At 38.2% G+C, this 13,617-nt stretch overlaps 2 protein-coding genes across 4 annotated transcripts in view; both read right to left on the minus strand.

Moving 5' to 3' along the window:
* LOC125244914 (gastrula zinc finger protein XlCGF8.2DB-like) overlaps positions 1–13,390 on the minus strand; it is a 127,407-nt gene extending 114,017 nt beyond the window's left edge. The window contains exon 1 of the mRNA XM_048155303.1: positions 13,356–13,390. The gene's annotated coding sequence lies outside the window, so the exon portion shown is untranslated. The remainder of the gene's footprint in view (positions 1–13,355) is intronic.
* Positions 2,616–13,436, minus strand: LOC125244923 (gastrula zinc finger protein XlCGF8.2DB-like). 3 transcript variants are annotated; one of them, XM_048155317.1, is made up of 4 exons: positions 13,356–13,411; positions 10,158–10,474; positions 9,585–9,799; positions 2,616–3,733 (listed from the first exon to the last, which is right to left on the minus strand). In XM_048155317.1, exons 3-4 carry the CDS (start codon positions 9,736–9,738, stop codon positions 2,883–2,885), a joined length of 1,005 nt encoding a protein of 334 aa, XP_048011274.1. In that variant the 5' UTR covers positions 9,739–9,799; positions 10,158–10,474; positions 13,356–13,411; the 3' UTR covers positions 2,616–2,882. The 3 variants fall into 3 exon arrangements, with proteins under 3 accessions (XP_048011274.1, XP_048011275.1, XP_048011277.1); XM_048155318.1 differs by lacking the exon at positions 10,158–10,474 and having other exon boundaries at positions 13,356–13,436; XM_048155320.1 differs by lacking the exons at positions 9,585–9,799; positions 10,158–10,474; positions 13,356–13,411 and adding an exon at positions 6,534–8,580.
* Between the last annotated feature and the right edge of the window lie 181 nt (positions 13,437–13,617).

Consider the following 13,617-nt stretch of genomic DNA (forward strand, 5'->3'; position numbering starts at 1 on the left):
GAAATCATCCACAATCGATTAAGTTGTGGAAAAACTTCCCTTGCCCTTCGCATTTCATACCTGCTCGTTCATTCCCATGTGCACTGCAGGATATTTCACAAAGACAGAGCTCACTTCTGTGTGCAAACTGTAAGATGTATTTAGGATCACGTATGCGAATAAAGCAAAATCTCTCCGGGTGAGTTCTTAAATTTAATGTCAAAAAGTCTTCAGTACATTAAAAAGCAAAACAAACATCTTAATGATCATTTTAAGACGTTTTATATTTTTGAATGGATCCCATAAATTGTAATACAAAATGAATTTTAATAAATAAAAATATTGTTAAAAATCACATTATTTGTTGATTGTCACATGTAGCAAACCATTTTTGTGCCAAGGGTAATAGGAGGATTTACCACCACAAGTATATTTCAAACCATTGGGAAGCACTATAAATGAAGTATTTTTTGACCATCTAAATTTAGTAACTGGAGCCTCCATGTTTTTGTTAGGCCCTGTTTCCACCTGGTATTACGATGTGTTTTGTTCGATCAGATCACAAGTGGACGACATTAAATACAGATGGAAACGGGGTATAAAACGTTTTGCGCTTGTCCACTTTCGCCCGCTTTCAGAGGTAGTCAAAAACGCATTCGACCAGATGCCGCCTACTGACCTTACGCGTAAGTTAAGTGCGCGCTAGCCAGATGGGATTTAAAATTTATCAGCTGAAGACCCGTTTGGTTTGAAGACAAAAAAAAAAAAAAAAATGTACCAAGCACAATGTTCTTCACCATTCCTGATTTCTAACACACACTTAAGCCGAGTTCAGACTGCACGATTTTCAAAGCAGTCGGGTCACTGTTCTTTTCACACTGCATGACTATCTTGGCCAGCATTCAGTCGCTGCTGTGTTCAAACTGCACGATGGATTGGCGACAGAAGGTTTCACACTGCATGATAGGAAGAATCGCCGACAACTGTCTGGCACGCAAACTACGTTTCACAACCAAAAACACGCGAGATGTGACAAGGAAACAACGCGATATCACACGTGCAAGACCGGAGTTATTATTATTATTATTATTAAAAACGGTAGCCCGCAAGAAGCTTGCAATACGAATTGCCTGTGCGCTGATTTGCAGTGAAAACAAGAAAAAGAAAAGAAGAATATGGAGGAGGAAACGGTTGAGGAGACTGTGGATTGTGTGTTCTGCAATGAGAGTTGGAGGTAAATAAATAACTTTTCAATGTGCTGCTGTTGCGGATGGTCAAGCAAATGTTTGTGCTTTGGTTCTGTTTGATAGAATTGTAATGTTTATGTGTACAAAGCCATGCTTGCTGATGTTGTGGTCTATAACTCCTCCCCGAACTCCCCGCTGCTCTGTATCTTGCTCTCTCATTGGCTGTCGGTCATCGCCGATGTAGTTTTCAGTCAGAACACTTTTCACACAGCAGGATTTTGAATCGCCGACAGGTCCAGATATTTAGCATGCCAAATATCTCACGGGTGTCGGCGACTCGTCGGCGATTCTCTCAGATTGCGTCTTTGCTCATTCACACTGCGTGATTGTCACTCACGTGAACGAGCACCGATTTGCCTGTGATTTCGGGCATTTGTCGGCGATTTCTCAAAACCTGTCGGCGAGCCAAAATCGGGGCTAAAATCGTGCAGTCTGAACTCGGCTTTACAGCGCTCGGCTAGACTTGCAACTCTCCGGACAGAAACAAAAGCTGCAGGTCTCTGTATGCTTTTCTGTTGTCTCTGGATGCATTCATATGTAAATTGAGTGAGCTTAATTTGTTCATTAGATCAAAGATCAGAAAAAAAACCTTATATTTTGCCGTCGGGAATGTGTCTCCCTCGTCCGCTTGTGATCCATTGATTTTGGGTTTAATTTTACAGAAAACAATGTTATCTTATGTATTTTTTCCATTTATATGTCGTAATAACAAACACCAAATAACCAGGATCTTTTCAGGTTGAAGACAGCATTAAGGCTGATTTATTCTTCTGCGTCGAGTGTATGCCGTAGCTACGGCGTAAGCTGTATGTAGCACGCGTAGCCTACGATGTAGCTGGACATGCACCTCTTAAAAATGTAACAACGCGTCAATTCTATGCGGACCGCAAGCGCTCTGATTGGTCTGCTAGAACCCCTCCCTCAGGTCAGAAAACTGATGTGGAGCACTCGGAGAAGAGCGAGAGCTTTAAACTTCCATAGGAATTAAAAAATGCTCTGTTTCAGGGGACACATGCAGTCATACTGCAACAAAAGTCATTACCTATTTGCCTTATCTATTTGTAAGCTCTGACAACGTACATGATGAGCTGCTTCTTCTTCGGCTTTTGCCTTAATACTCAACATGACCGCGGACACTGCCTACTAGTGGTCTGCATGCATGTCGACGCGGACAACGACGCAGAAGTATAAATGAAAACAGACACATAGCCTACAGCGCAGAGGCTCCGGCGTAGGTCCGATGCAGAAGTATAAATCAGCCTTTAGTATTTGTCTGGTCAGGACTCAGAGGGGCCATTTCATATGTGAAAATGATTTTTCAAGCTTCCTGAACCACATTTTGTCTTGGTAGTAAAAGAAAAAAAGGTTAACAGAATACATACAAATATGTATAATACCAGTTTGTAATCAATTTATTTCCAGTTGTCAAGTGAATTATGTACACTATATCATATTCTGGCGATGGTTAGATTATGTAAACCATTCTTTTTTCATACAAATCCTTAACACCACATACTATTTACTTATGACATCAAAGTATGCAACTTCGTAAACTTAGTAAAGAACAGTCCAACACTCTGAGCAACAGGCTTCCTGACACTAACGAGATATAAAATGAATTATACATGAATCCTCATGTGGTACTCGGGGGTTTCTTTATATTTGAAACTCTTCAACTTCTCTCGAGTGAATTCTTATGTGCCTGTTAAGGCTTCGTTTTTGGCTGAAATGTTTTCCACACTGTTGGCAGGTGAAAGGCTTCTCTCCAGTATGAATTGTCATGTGGTTATCAAGGTTTACTTTTTGACTGAAACTTTTTCCACACTGTTGGCAGGTGAAAGGCTTCTCCCCAGTATGAATTGACATGTGGACATTAAGGTTTACTTTTGAACTGAAACTGTTTCCACACTGTTGACAGGTGTAAGGCTTCTCTCCAGTATGAATTGACATGTGGCTATTAAGCTTTACTTTTTGACTGAAACTGTTTCCACACTGTTGGCAGGTGAAAGGCTTCTCTCCAGTGTGAATTCTCATGTGGAAATCAAGAGTTCCTTTTCGGGTGAAACTTTTTCCACACTGTTGGCAGGTGAAAGGCTTCTCTCCGGTGTGAATAATCATGTGGTTATTAAGACTTCCTTTTTGGGTGAAACTTTTTCCACACTGTTGGCAGGTGAAAGGCTTCTCTCCGGTGTGAATTCTCATGTGGTAATAAAGACTTCCTTTTTGGTTGAAACTTTTTCCACACTGTTGGCACATGAAAGTCTTCTCAGTGTGAAATTTCATGTGTCTGTTAAAGCCTCTGTTTTGATTTAATCTGTTTCCACACTGTTTGCTGACAAAATGACTTCTAGTCCTTGTCTTTTGAGCCATTTTTTGTGAGGAAGTGTTTTCAGTCTGTGAGCTACTACAAGGCATTTCTCCAGTAATGAAATCATGATGATTGTTATTTTGATCTTTCTCTTCTATTTTATTCAGTACTTCACTCTCCTCTTTTAGTGCCATTAGGTCTGAGGCAAAGAAAGAGAGAGAAAAAAAGTTAACCCCAGTTCAATGGCACAAATAAACAGACATCCCAACATTTAAACATAAAATCCTGATGGTACTTGTTTTTCTACAGTACCATAAGTAACAATGATACCGAACATGTATGCATTATAGCAGTGGTTCTCAAACTGGGGTACACATAAACAAGTTTAAGTTTGCTTGTTTATTTACTCATTTATTCAATAATTCACTTAATTTTATTATCACGGGAAATGAAGTGCCATGTCGCAAGTTCTTTAAATGAGGAGAAAGCTAATATTTTATTGTCCTCACAGCATGCAGGTTATGCGGTGATGTGCTATGATATCGCGGGGCAAATGAATTGCAATATAAATTTAATAATAAAAGTAGCATGATAATAATAAAAATAATTTAATAGCCCTGCGTGCCCGTCTGCTATACGCCACTGTGAAGAGGTAAACGTTGTTCAGGCATGGCATCAAAGCAATTACCCGTTTTATCCAAATCCACATGCATGGACCGTTCAGTGTTTAGTACTGCAATGTCCAAGTCTCTCCTGTCTCATAATGTTTCTCATGTGTTTTCAATCGGCGCAAGCAAGAAACGTTTACTAGACTGTGGACTAGCTTTGAGCTAGTCTCTGAACAGTGACTGTGCAGTCGAAATGTTATGACCAGGGAAAGTGTGTGTGTGCATGTGCCGTCTTTCGCAGTCATGGGCAAAGGAGTATCTTTGAAAGGCTCACACGCTCATGGGCAAAGAAGTATCTTTGAAAGGCTCACGCGCTCATGGGCAAAGGAGTATCTTTGAAAGGCTCACACGTTCATGGGCAAAGGAGTATCTTTGAAAGGCTCACACGCTCATGGGCAAAGAAGTATCTTTGAAAGGCTCACGCGCTCATGGGCAAAGGAGTATCTTTGGGCAAAGGAGTATCTTTGAAAGGCTGGCACGCTCATGGGCAAAGGAGTATCTTTGAAAGGCTCACGCGTTCATGGGCAAAGGAGTATCTTTGAAAGGCTCACGCGCTCATAGGCAAAGGAGTATCTTTGGGCAAAGGAGTATCTTTGAAAGGCTGGCACGCTCATGGGCAAAGGAGTATCTTTGAAAGGCTCGCGCACTCATGGGCAAAGGAGTATCTTTGAAAGGCTCGCGCACTCATGGGCAAAGGAGTAGGCTATCTTTGAAAGGCTCACGTGCTCATGGGCAAAGAAGTATCTTTGGGCAAAGGAGTATCTTTGAAAGGCTGGCACGCTCATGGGCAAAGGAGTATCTTTGAAAGGCTCACATGCTCATGGGCAAAGGAGTACCTTTGGGCAAAGGCTCACGTGCTCAGGGGGCAAAGGAGTATCTTTGAAAGACTTGCACGCTCAACTGTGCGCGAGACGGAGGGGAACGTGGGAAATTAAGTATACCCAGGCCTTAACCACTCCAAATTAGTGGACTGGACCTGACAGATCACATCGGGAAAAATTTTGCCATTCCTTTAATTCTACCCCACCTTGAAATAACATTAAAACCAAGCACAGAATTTGTAACAGGCAAAATTACGTAAATACATGAGATCCAAACTTTTACTCAAAACTGCATCCGTACAAGCATAGTATGCTGTCTTAGCAAATTATGCTACATTATTGCCATTCTTGACAATGTATCTTTGTAAAAGTGGGGACTTAGCACTTGAGCATAAAGAACAAATAGGCTATAAACAAGCTGTGCATAGAGATCTATTTAAGACTTTTGTATCTTTGATACAAAAACCCTGTGAGTTCTAGATTTACCTCGGCATAGTTAAATAATTAGAGTTCAGTACATGGAAATGACATACAGTGAGTCTCAAACCCCATTGTTTATGCAGGTAAGTTTCAACACTTGCAGTCTGTATTCATAAACAACTTCATTCTTTATAAATCTCTCCAACAGTGTGTAATGTTAGCTTTAGCCATGTAGCACCAAACTCATTCAGAATCAAAAGTAAACATAGAGTTGCGAGCTTGGGGGCGGAGAGCGCGAGCATTTAAAGGGGACACGCGCTGAATCGGTGCATTTTTTAATTATGCCCCAAAATAGGCAGTTAAAAAAATTGAATAATAAAAAAATCTGTGGGGTATTTTGAGCTGAAACTTCACAGACACATTCTGGGGACACCTTAGACTTATATTACACCTTGTGAAAAAGGGTTCTAGGGCACCTTTAAAGTCGTCATGAAATCAAAATTGACCCTATTGATTACTTTGTTAGTGCATATTACTAGTCTTGCATTACACAATTAATCTGTGCAAGTTTATACACAGAAAAAAAAAATTGTTTGTCATGGTAATCTAATCAAAATCTGAAAAGTTTGGTTTCACCAGGTCTGGAATGGCGTTCCTTCTCTGATGATGTCAGTTTGATGGCTTGGATTGAAAACACGTAAACCACTCCCCTCCAAGCGTTTGTCTGCTATGAGCGAGAGATGGAGAGGAGGAGTGCTAAAGTAAAACCCTTCCCTCTTCAATATTTAGTTTCACTTGGTAATACATCACAACACTGGAGAAAAGTTGTTTACAACTTCCGGTTTACAGGGACTTTAAAGGTGAGGTATGTAGTTTTTCAAAAACACTTTAAAAAAGTTAGTCGGGCCAACATCAACAACAAACATGTAACTAATCAGTATTGGGGGCATATGATGGTCGAGGAGACAGAACGAAAAAAAGAAAAGAAAGAAGCAGTGTTGGGCAGTAGAGTCTTTCTGCTATTGAAAGCTATTTTTACTGTTGTGCCGACAATACTATATTTCATTTTTATATTACGGGTGTAACATACCATGTGGAATTAACTTTTAGTCAGCGTCTGGAGCTGGCTCGGGGACTGGAGCAGATTCTGGAGCTGATTCAGGGACTGGAGCCATCACTGGACTCTGGTGGGGGGCTGGAGCCATTGTGTGGGTGGCCCAAACACACACAATTGCAAGTGTCATTATAGAAACTATAATGTCCTCTGGGCTAGGAATGGGCTCAGGGACTGGAGCAAACACAGGAACTGGACTGTGGTTGAGGAAGGGAGTCGCCTCTGGACTCTGGTCATGGGCTGAAACCATTATTGGACTATGGTCACGGGCTGAAGCAGACACTGGAGCAGATTCAGGGGCTGGAGAAGATACTGGAACGGACTCAGCGGCTGGAAACATCTATAGACCCCAGGACATCCCCTCATACTCCACCAGAATACCTAAGGGCACAGTTGTAGTGGCACTAACAGCAGAGGGCTCAGGAGTGGCGGTGGCTGTCTTGACCGATGGCTCAGGCACGGCACGGCGTCTGTCTTGTGGCCCAGGCTTGGGAATGGTGGCCATCTTGTGATGAGGCTCTGGAATGGACTCTGGGGCTGTAGTGAACTCCAGGAGTGGCCATGATGGTCCCGATGTTAAGGGACGTGGAGGATTTGGATGTAGGATTGGGGTGAGTTGGAGTGGCCAAACTCTTTCGGGATTGGACTGTATAAGTGCTATTGTCCTCTTTAACTTCAACCATGAAATAAGACTTGTATAGCCAGAGGACAAAATTAATTAAAAATCGACTAGAGGCAAATTATAATGACCAGGAGACAGGAACTGATATAATTCACTATCCAGTCCTATCCGAAAGTAGGCATTGATTGAGGACTCGCTCCAACTCACCAGATGGGAATAATTAAAAAATTCCTCCATATACCACTCCAGAAGACATCCATTCTGCCGTAGGGAGGCCAGGTAATCCTCAGCTGGGATCATCCTCTTGTTTCATTATTTCATGCCCATTCCTAAAATGTCTGTAATGTTCTTACATGCTTTTATATACACATTGGATTTGGTTATTTAATTCTGGCAGTTAAAATCTTGCATAGCCAAAGATTCAAACTGATGGCAGAACGTCAGGACTCCATAACAGCTTTCATTGACAGAGGACCGACCAGAGGCCGTCTGACTGACATGTAAATCAACCAATAATGGTTTGTTTTATTCAGCATGTTTAGGGGACTGAAACTGTAAAGTCGACGTCCCTACAATAACACAAGCGTGTAAAACTCTCAAACATATTTTAAAGCGTTTATGCTTGTGAACTTCACATTCTTCTCATGCTTTTATAAATCAAACGTTTAGTTTATCCTGATATGCACTTATTGTCACAGTTGTAAACACAACAGCTTTCTGCTTCCATCAGAGGGTTTGGCGTAATATAAAACTTGAAATAATTTCAATGTGTGTCAGTCCTTTTTTAACATTTACAGCAAATTTTAACAAAAACTGATGACCGTTACAATTTCAATTTAATGTGATTCTTCCATCTCACACGTCTTTCTGCTTCATGAAGTTCAGGAGAAGAAACACTCGTCCTCGATCAACTTCTGATGCTTCATTTACCACTGAACTTGACAAAAGATGTGAAAGACACAACAGATGTTTATTTAGAGCTCATTTTGAGTCTTTTATTTGAACTGTTTGTGTCGCTTACACACACTGACATCAACAAAACATTAATGTGACATGAAAAACTACTGAATTATTCCTGCATTTACTCAATGAAACTTTATGTTCAGGCATGTTAATATGTATTATGATGATATTTTGTTTATAAATGAAGTCTTTTTTGACCATCTGAATTTTACTAACTGTAGCCTTCATGTTTTTTGTTGGATACTGTTGCATAATTAAATGAATGAAATAATAGTTTTCATTGTTTTTAAAGGTGCTTTCCATGTAAAAGTCCTGTATATGGAAATGACATACAGTGAGTCTCAAACACCATTGTTTCTTAATTCTTATGTAAATTTGATTTTTGCAAAAGACCTCTGAAGAACAGGCGAATCTCAACATAACACTGACTATGACGCAACAGTCAGGATCATTAATATGTACGCCCCCAACTTTTGCATATGCCAGCCCATGTTCAAGGCATTAGACAAGCCAGTATTAACGTCTGGATCTGTGTACAGCTGAATCATCAGACTAGGTAAGCAAGTAAGGACAATAGCGAAAAATGGCAGATGGAGCAATAATAATTGACATGATCCATGATATCATGATATTTTTAGTGATATTTGTAAATTGTCTTTCTAAATGTTTTGTTAGCATGTTGCTAATGTACTGTTAAATGTGGTTAAAGTTACCATAGTTTCTTACTGTATTCACGGAGACAAGAGCCGTCGCTATTTTCATTATTAAACACTTGCAGTCTGTATAATTCATAAACACATCTTCATTCTTTATAAATCTCTCCAACAGTGTGTAATGTTAGCTTTAGCCACGCAGCATAGCCTCAAACTCATTCAGAATCAAATGTAAGCATCCAAATAAATACCATACTCACATGATCTGATATGCTGCATGACGAACACTTTGTAAAGATCCATTTTGAGGGTTATATTAGCTGTGTGAACTTTGTTTATACAGTTGCGAGCTTGGGGCCGGGGAGCGTGAGCATTTAAAGGGGACAAGCACAAATTCGGCGCATTTTTAATGATGCCCCAAAATAGGCAGTTAAAAAATTGAATAATAAAAATCTATGGGGTATTTTGAGCTGAAACTTCACAGACACATTCAGGGGACACCTTAGACTTATATTACATCTTTTGGAAAAAACGGTTCTAGGGCACCTTTAATTTAGAAATTAACTTCACAGAAAACAGTGTTGTCTGAATTATTTTTCCTGATTTAATGTGCGACACATCGTAATAATGAACACCAAACATGGAAGCAGGATCTTCTCAGGTTGAAGGCAGCACTAGTATTTGTCTGGTCCTGTGATTAACATATCTGACCAACTCCATGTCAAATAAAAACGCTTTAATTAGGGCATTCTTCAAAAATATCATTAATTTCTGTAGAATGAAACCAACCTGTTTTTTCCTCAGTATCTTCTTGTTTCATGATTGTTTCTTCAATCTTCATATCTTCACTCTCCTCTTTAATAAACACAATCTTTATGTCTTCACTCTCCTCTTTAATAAATGCCATCTTTATGTCTTCGATCTCCTCTTTGATAAACTCCATCTTTATAATAGTGTCATGTGGATCTCAGTCGCTTCATCAGGGAATTTTCTCTGTGCTTGACCTGTTCAAGATGAGAATAATTAACAGAAATCCAAACTAAATCCCTGGGTGTGTCTCAATCAGCTCTAGTTCAGTAGTTCAGTGCACTGGTGAGAGTCAGTCAGAGTTAATGGACAAATCACCTTCAATTAAAACACTTGTAGTAGGTTTGTAAAAGTTGTCATCATACATTAATTGTTCACATTCATTTACACTGTTTTGACCAGCAGGTGATGTCAGCGTGTGGTGAATCACTGAATCATTTTACAAAGCAACTGACTCAATTAACTCAGAGTTTCAAAAACTTCTTTCCAGGGGCCTGTTTCAATAAGGAGGTTCAACCAACTCTAAGTTAAAACTTGAACTCTGAGTTGACTTACCCTGAGATGGGAAACTCTGACTTTTCTGTTTTAGAACAGCTTAATTGAGTTAGTTCTGAGTAGGTTGATTGACGGTGCGTTCCAAACGGGATATATCGCCCTCCGAAGGGCACTTCGGAGTTAAAACAATCATGGCCGCCATATTGAAGGGTCGTTCCAAACTGAAGTGCTCAAAACTGGCCACTTCAAAGGGCCCTTCAGAATGAAGGATTTCAAAGGGTACAAATGATGGACACTTCAGGCCCCCATGATCCTTTGCACAGGGAAGTTGTTTGACGTCACAGAATGGGTACAGGATGCTCAGAGCTCAATTTTACCTATAAATGTATGTATAGTATTTTTTTTTACTATTGTAATATTCATACAAATTAGATTTGGTATTTTATTATGGTTAAAATCACATTGTACTTCAACAAAAATACTTTACATCTCCCTTCATCAGTCCATTCAAGACGTTTAAAATACATATACACAATATACATTATATTTAACGTAAAAGACTGGCAGTAGCTTATAAAAATAAATGAATGCATTTTAATACAAAGAAAATGCTTCTTGATTTAAGATTTTTTTGAATATTTGTACTTGAAATAAAACAAAAAATACTTAAAAATAAGAAGCATTTTTGCAGCATGAATGTATTTAAACATTGCTTGCACTTTAGAAAGGGGGAGGAGACCGAAAGAAACTCTGGGTTTACCGAAGAAAACCAGGTTAGTTTCACAGAGTAAGATACCATGGTAACTGACTGAGTATAAGTTACCTCTTTCAGAAACGGGTTTGGCGGTAACACTTTACAATAACAGTACATGAATAATCATGAACTAATACCTGAATTAATAGTTACCTCAGCATGAACTAAGATATGAACTAATCATGAACTAATGAAAAATGATCCTTAACTACGACAGGAGTCATAAGGATTCATGCATGAAAACAGAAGCCTTAACTACGCGTTAATACATGTTTGATAATTAATGCATTAATTAACATTTAGGGGTAAACTAAATAAATCAGGCTCCATAAGAGTAAACAAGAAGTACTCTGAATTAAACGTGATTTAATACTGTCATAATTTACACTGTAATATCATAATCTGCCATCTGCAGCTTTGTGAGTGTGACAAATAATTGGAATGGCACATGATTATTTAGCCATTAATTACACATAGATCTGTCTAATCAAATGTGGAAAATAGACTAACTACCACTAATACATTTAATTTGATCTAAACCGTTTTCTGATTTTTATTGTTCATTTATATTTAGTCATAGCTAAATTGTCATAGTTTATTCCCGGAACTAAAGTATGTATGGTTTGTTTCTGGCGGGACACTCATTAGTGGCGCACGTTAGGTGCTCTCTTGGCGCGTTTGTTGTGTTGTTGGCATTTTAAACTAATAAATGTTGACTGGTAAGCCGATGTTGTTTGGTAAGCCGAATTAATAATTAAAGACATATTTACATGTATGTTTTATTGGGGTTTTCAGGAGGTTATGTGCAGTTATTAACTGCATTTTTATTTTTGTCGTTTAAATGTATATGCTTTGATTAGCATTAGCTTGTGGACGCGCACGATTTTACATGTAAATGTGCCTTATGTGTGTCTTTACATGTATGTTTATGGCTTGCTTTCAAGTCCATATATGTTTGATTATATAAATAAAAATAAAATACAAATACATTTTATTTAGTTTTTTTGCACCGGGGTGTAAAGGAATAAGGATGGCACTCTTAGTGTTTATTCATATAACGTTATTAGTTAATGATGTGTGATATGTGCATCATGTCATGACTTTACTTGAGGGGGCACAATCATAATTATCTCATTATTAACTAACCATATACTAACATCAACTAATGGTTTGTTAATGCATAATTATGTCATGACTTTACTTGAGGGGGCACAATCATAATTATCTCATTATTAACTAACCATATACTAACATCAACTAATGGTTTGTTAATGCATAATTATGTCATGACTTTACTTGAGGGGGCACAATCATAATTAACTCATTATTAACTAAGCATATACTCAACTAATGGTTTGTTAATGTATACTTACGTCATGACTTTACTTGAGGGGGCACAATCATAATTAATTCACTGTTAACTACTTACCAAATTCAGCTCATGATTATCATTACCTCCATTCTCTGACTTTTTGAAAAGTCACACATCACTTAACTGGGCTGAGTACTTATATAGTTGTGTTAGTACAAGTGTATTTGATAGTGAGTTACAGTATATGATCACGGCCTGCGTCTGGATGGAGAGTGAACTTCTGAATCTGATCCCAGCAAACGCTCCCTGACCTTAGTTCACGTTTCCTGTTTGGTTATTTTTTGGGGAACCGATTCAGGAACTGTTTTAAGTCACAGTAGTTCAGTTTAATAGGAAAGAATGTCACAAAACATATTAAGACCTTTTATGATAAATTATTAGTGTATTTAGTATTTTATATGTTTGATAAGGAGGGTCAGTGAAAATAATTACAAACTAATCATGTGCCTTTCAGTAATGTTTATAATGAAGCTGCTGATGTCACTAGTTTAAATTCTGACAATAATAAATTGTTTCAATTTATTTCAAAGTCCAAATATGTATTATTCCTTCTTATAGAGACTGTTTGATGTAGTTTACCCTAAATGTTAATTAACGCATTAATTATCAGACATGTATTAACGCGTAGTTAAGACTTCTGTTTTCATGCATGATTCCTTGACTCCTGTCGTAGTTAAGGATCACTCTTCATTAGTTCATATCTTAACTAATCATGAGTTCATGTTGAAGTAACTATTAATTCAGGTATTAGTTCATGGTTATTCATGTACTGTTATTGTAAAGTGTTACCGGTTTGGCTTACCCTGCTTTCTTGGATTTGACATACCTCCCATTCTGAGACGGAAAACCCAGAGTTTACCTCATTTCACTTAATCTCCTTTCTGAAGCGGGCCACCTTCTCTGAATTCGTGTTTACAAATAAACTGAGTCACGCTAGACAGCGAAATAATAAATTCATTTTCTGTTATTCATGAGTGGATCTGATTTACTCCCCCCAAAATAACGCTCATTAATGTTAAATAAAGTATTACAGCGTTGCTTTCAAAAAGCTTGTTCATAGCTTGTAAAAACAATTAAATTGACTCAACAGTTTGCACTGATTTAAACACTTTAAATGTTTAAAAACACAAACCTTTCTTCAGCCGAATCACAACAGATGCAGGAGCGCAGCGCAGCGCAGCCTTATGACATCACACCACCAGACCAAAATAAAAGTCCCATTGACATTACATATATATATATATATATATATATATATATATATATATATATATATATATATATATATATATATATATATATATATATATATATATAAGGAAATATTAGGAACTATCAATGAAAGAGTGTAATATTGTGTCCAGTAAGCAAAACTGTAATGTTTGGGTGTAGAA

This window comes from Megalobrama amblycephala, linkage group LG14, assembly GCF_018812025.1.
Source record: "Megalobrama amblycephala isolate DHTTF-2021 linkage group LG14, ASM1881202v1, whole genome shotgun sequence".
Taxonomy (NCBI): Eukaryota; Metazoa; Chordata; class Actinopteri; order Cypriniformes; family Xenocyprididae; genus Megalobrama; species Megalobrama amblycephala.

Coding starts and splice junctions, on each gene's coding strand:
- LOC125244923 (XM_048155318.1), bottom strand. CDS start 9,738: ATGGAGTTTATCAAAGAGGAGATCGAAGACATAAAGATGGCATTTATT. Junction 3,734..9,584: donor AGATACTGAGGAAAAAACAG/GTTGGTTTCATT, acceptor TCTTTGCCTCAG/ACCTAATGGCACTAAAAGAG.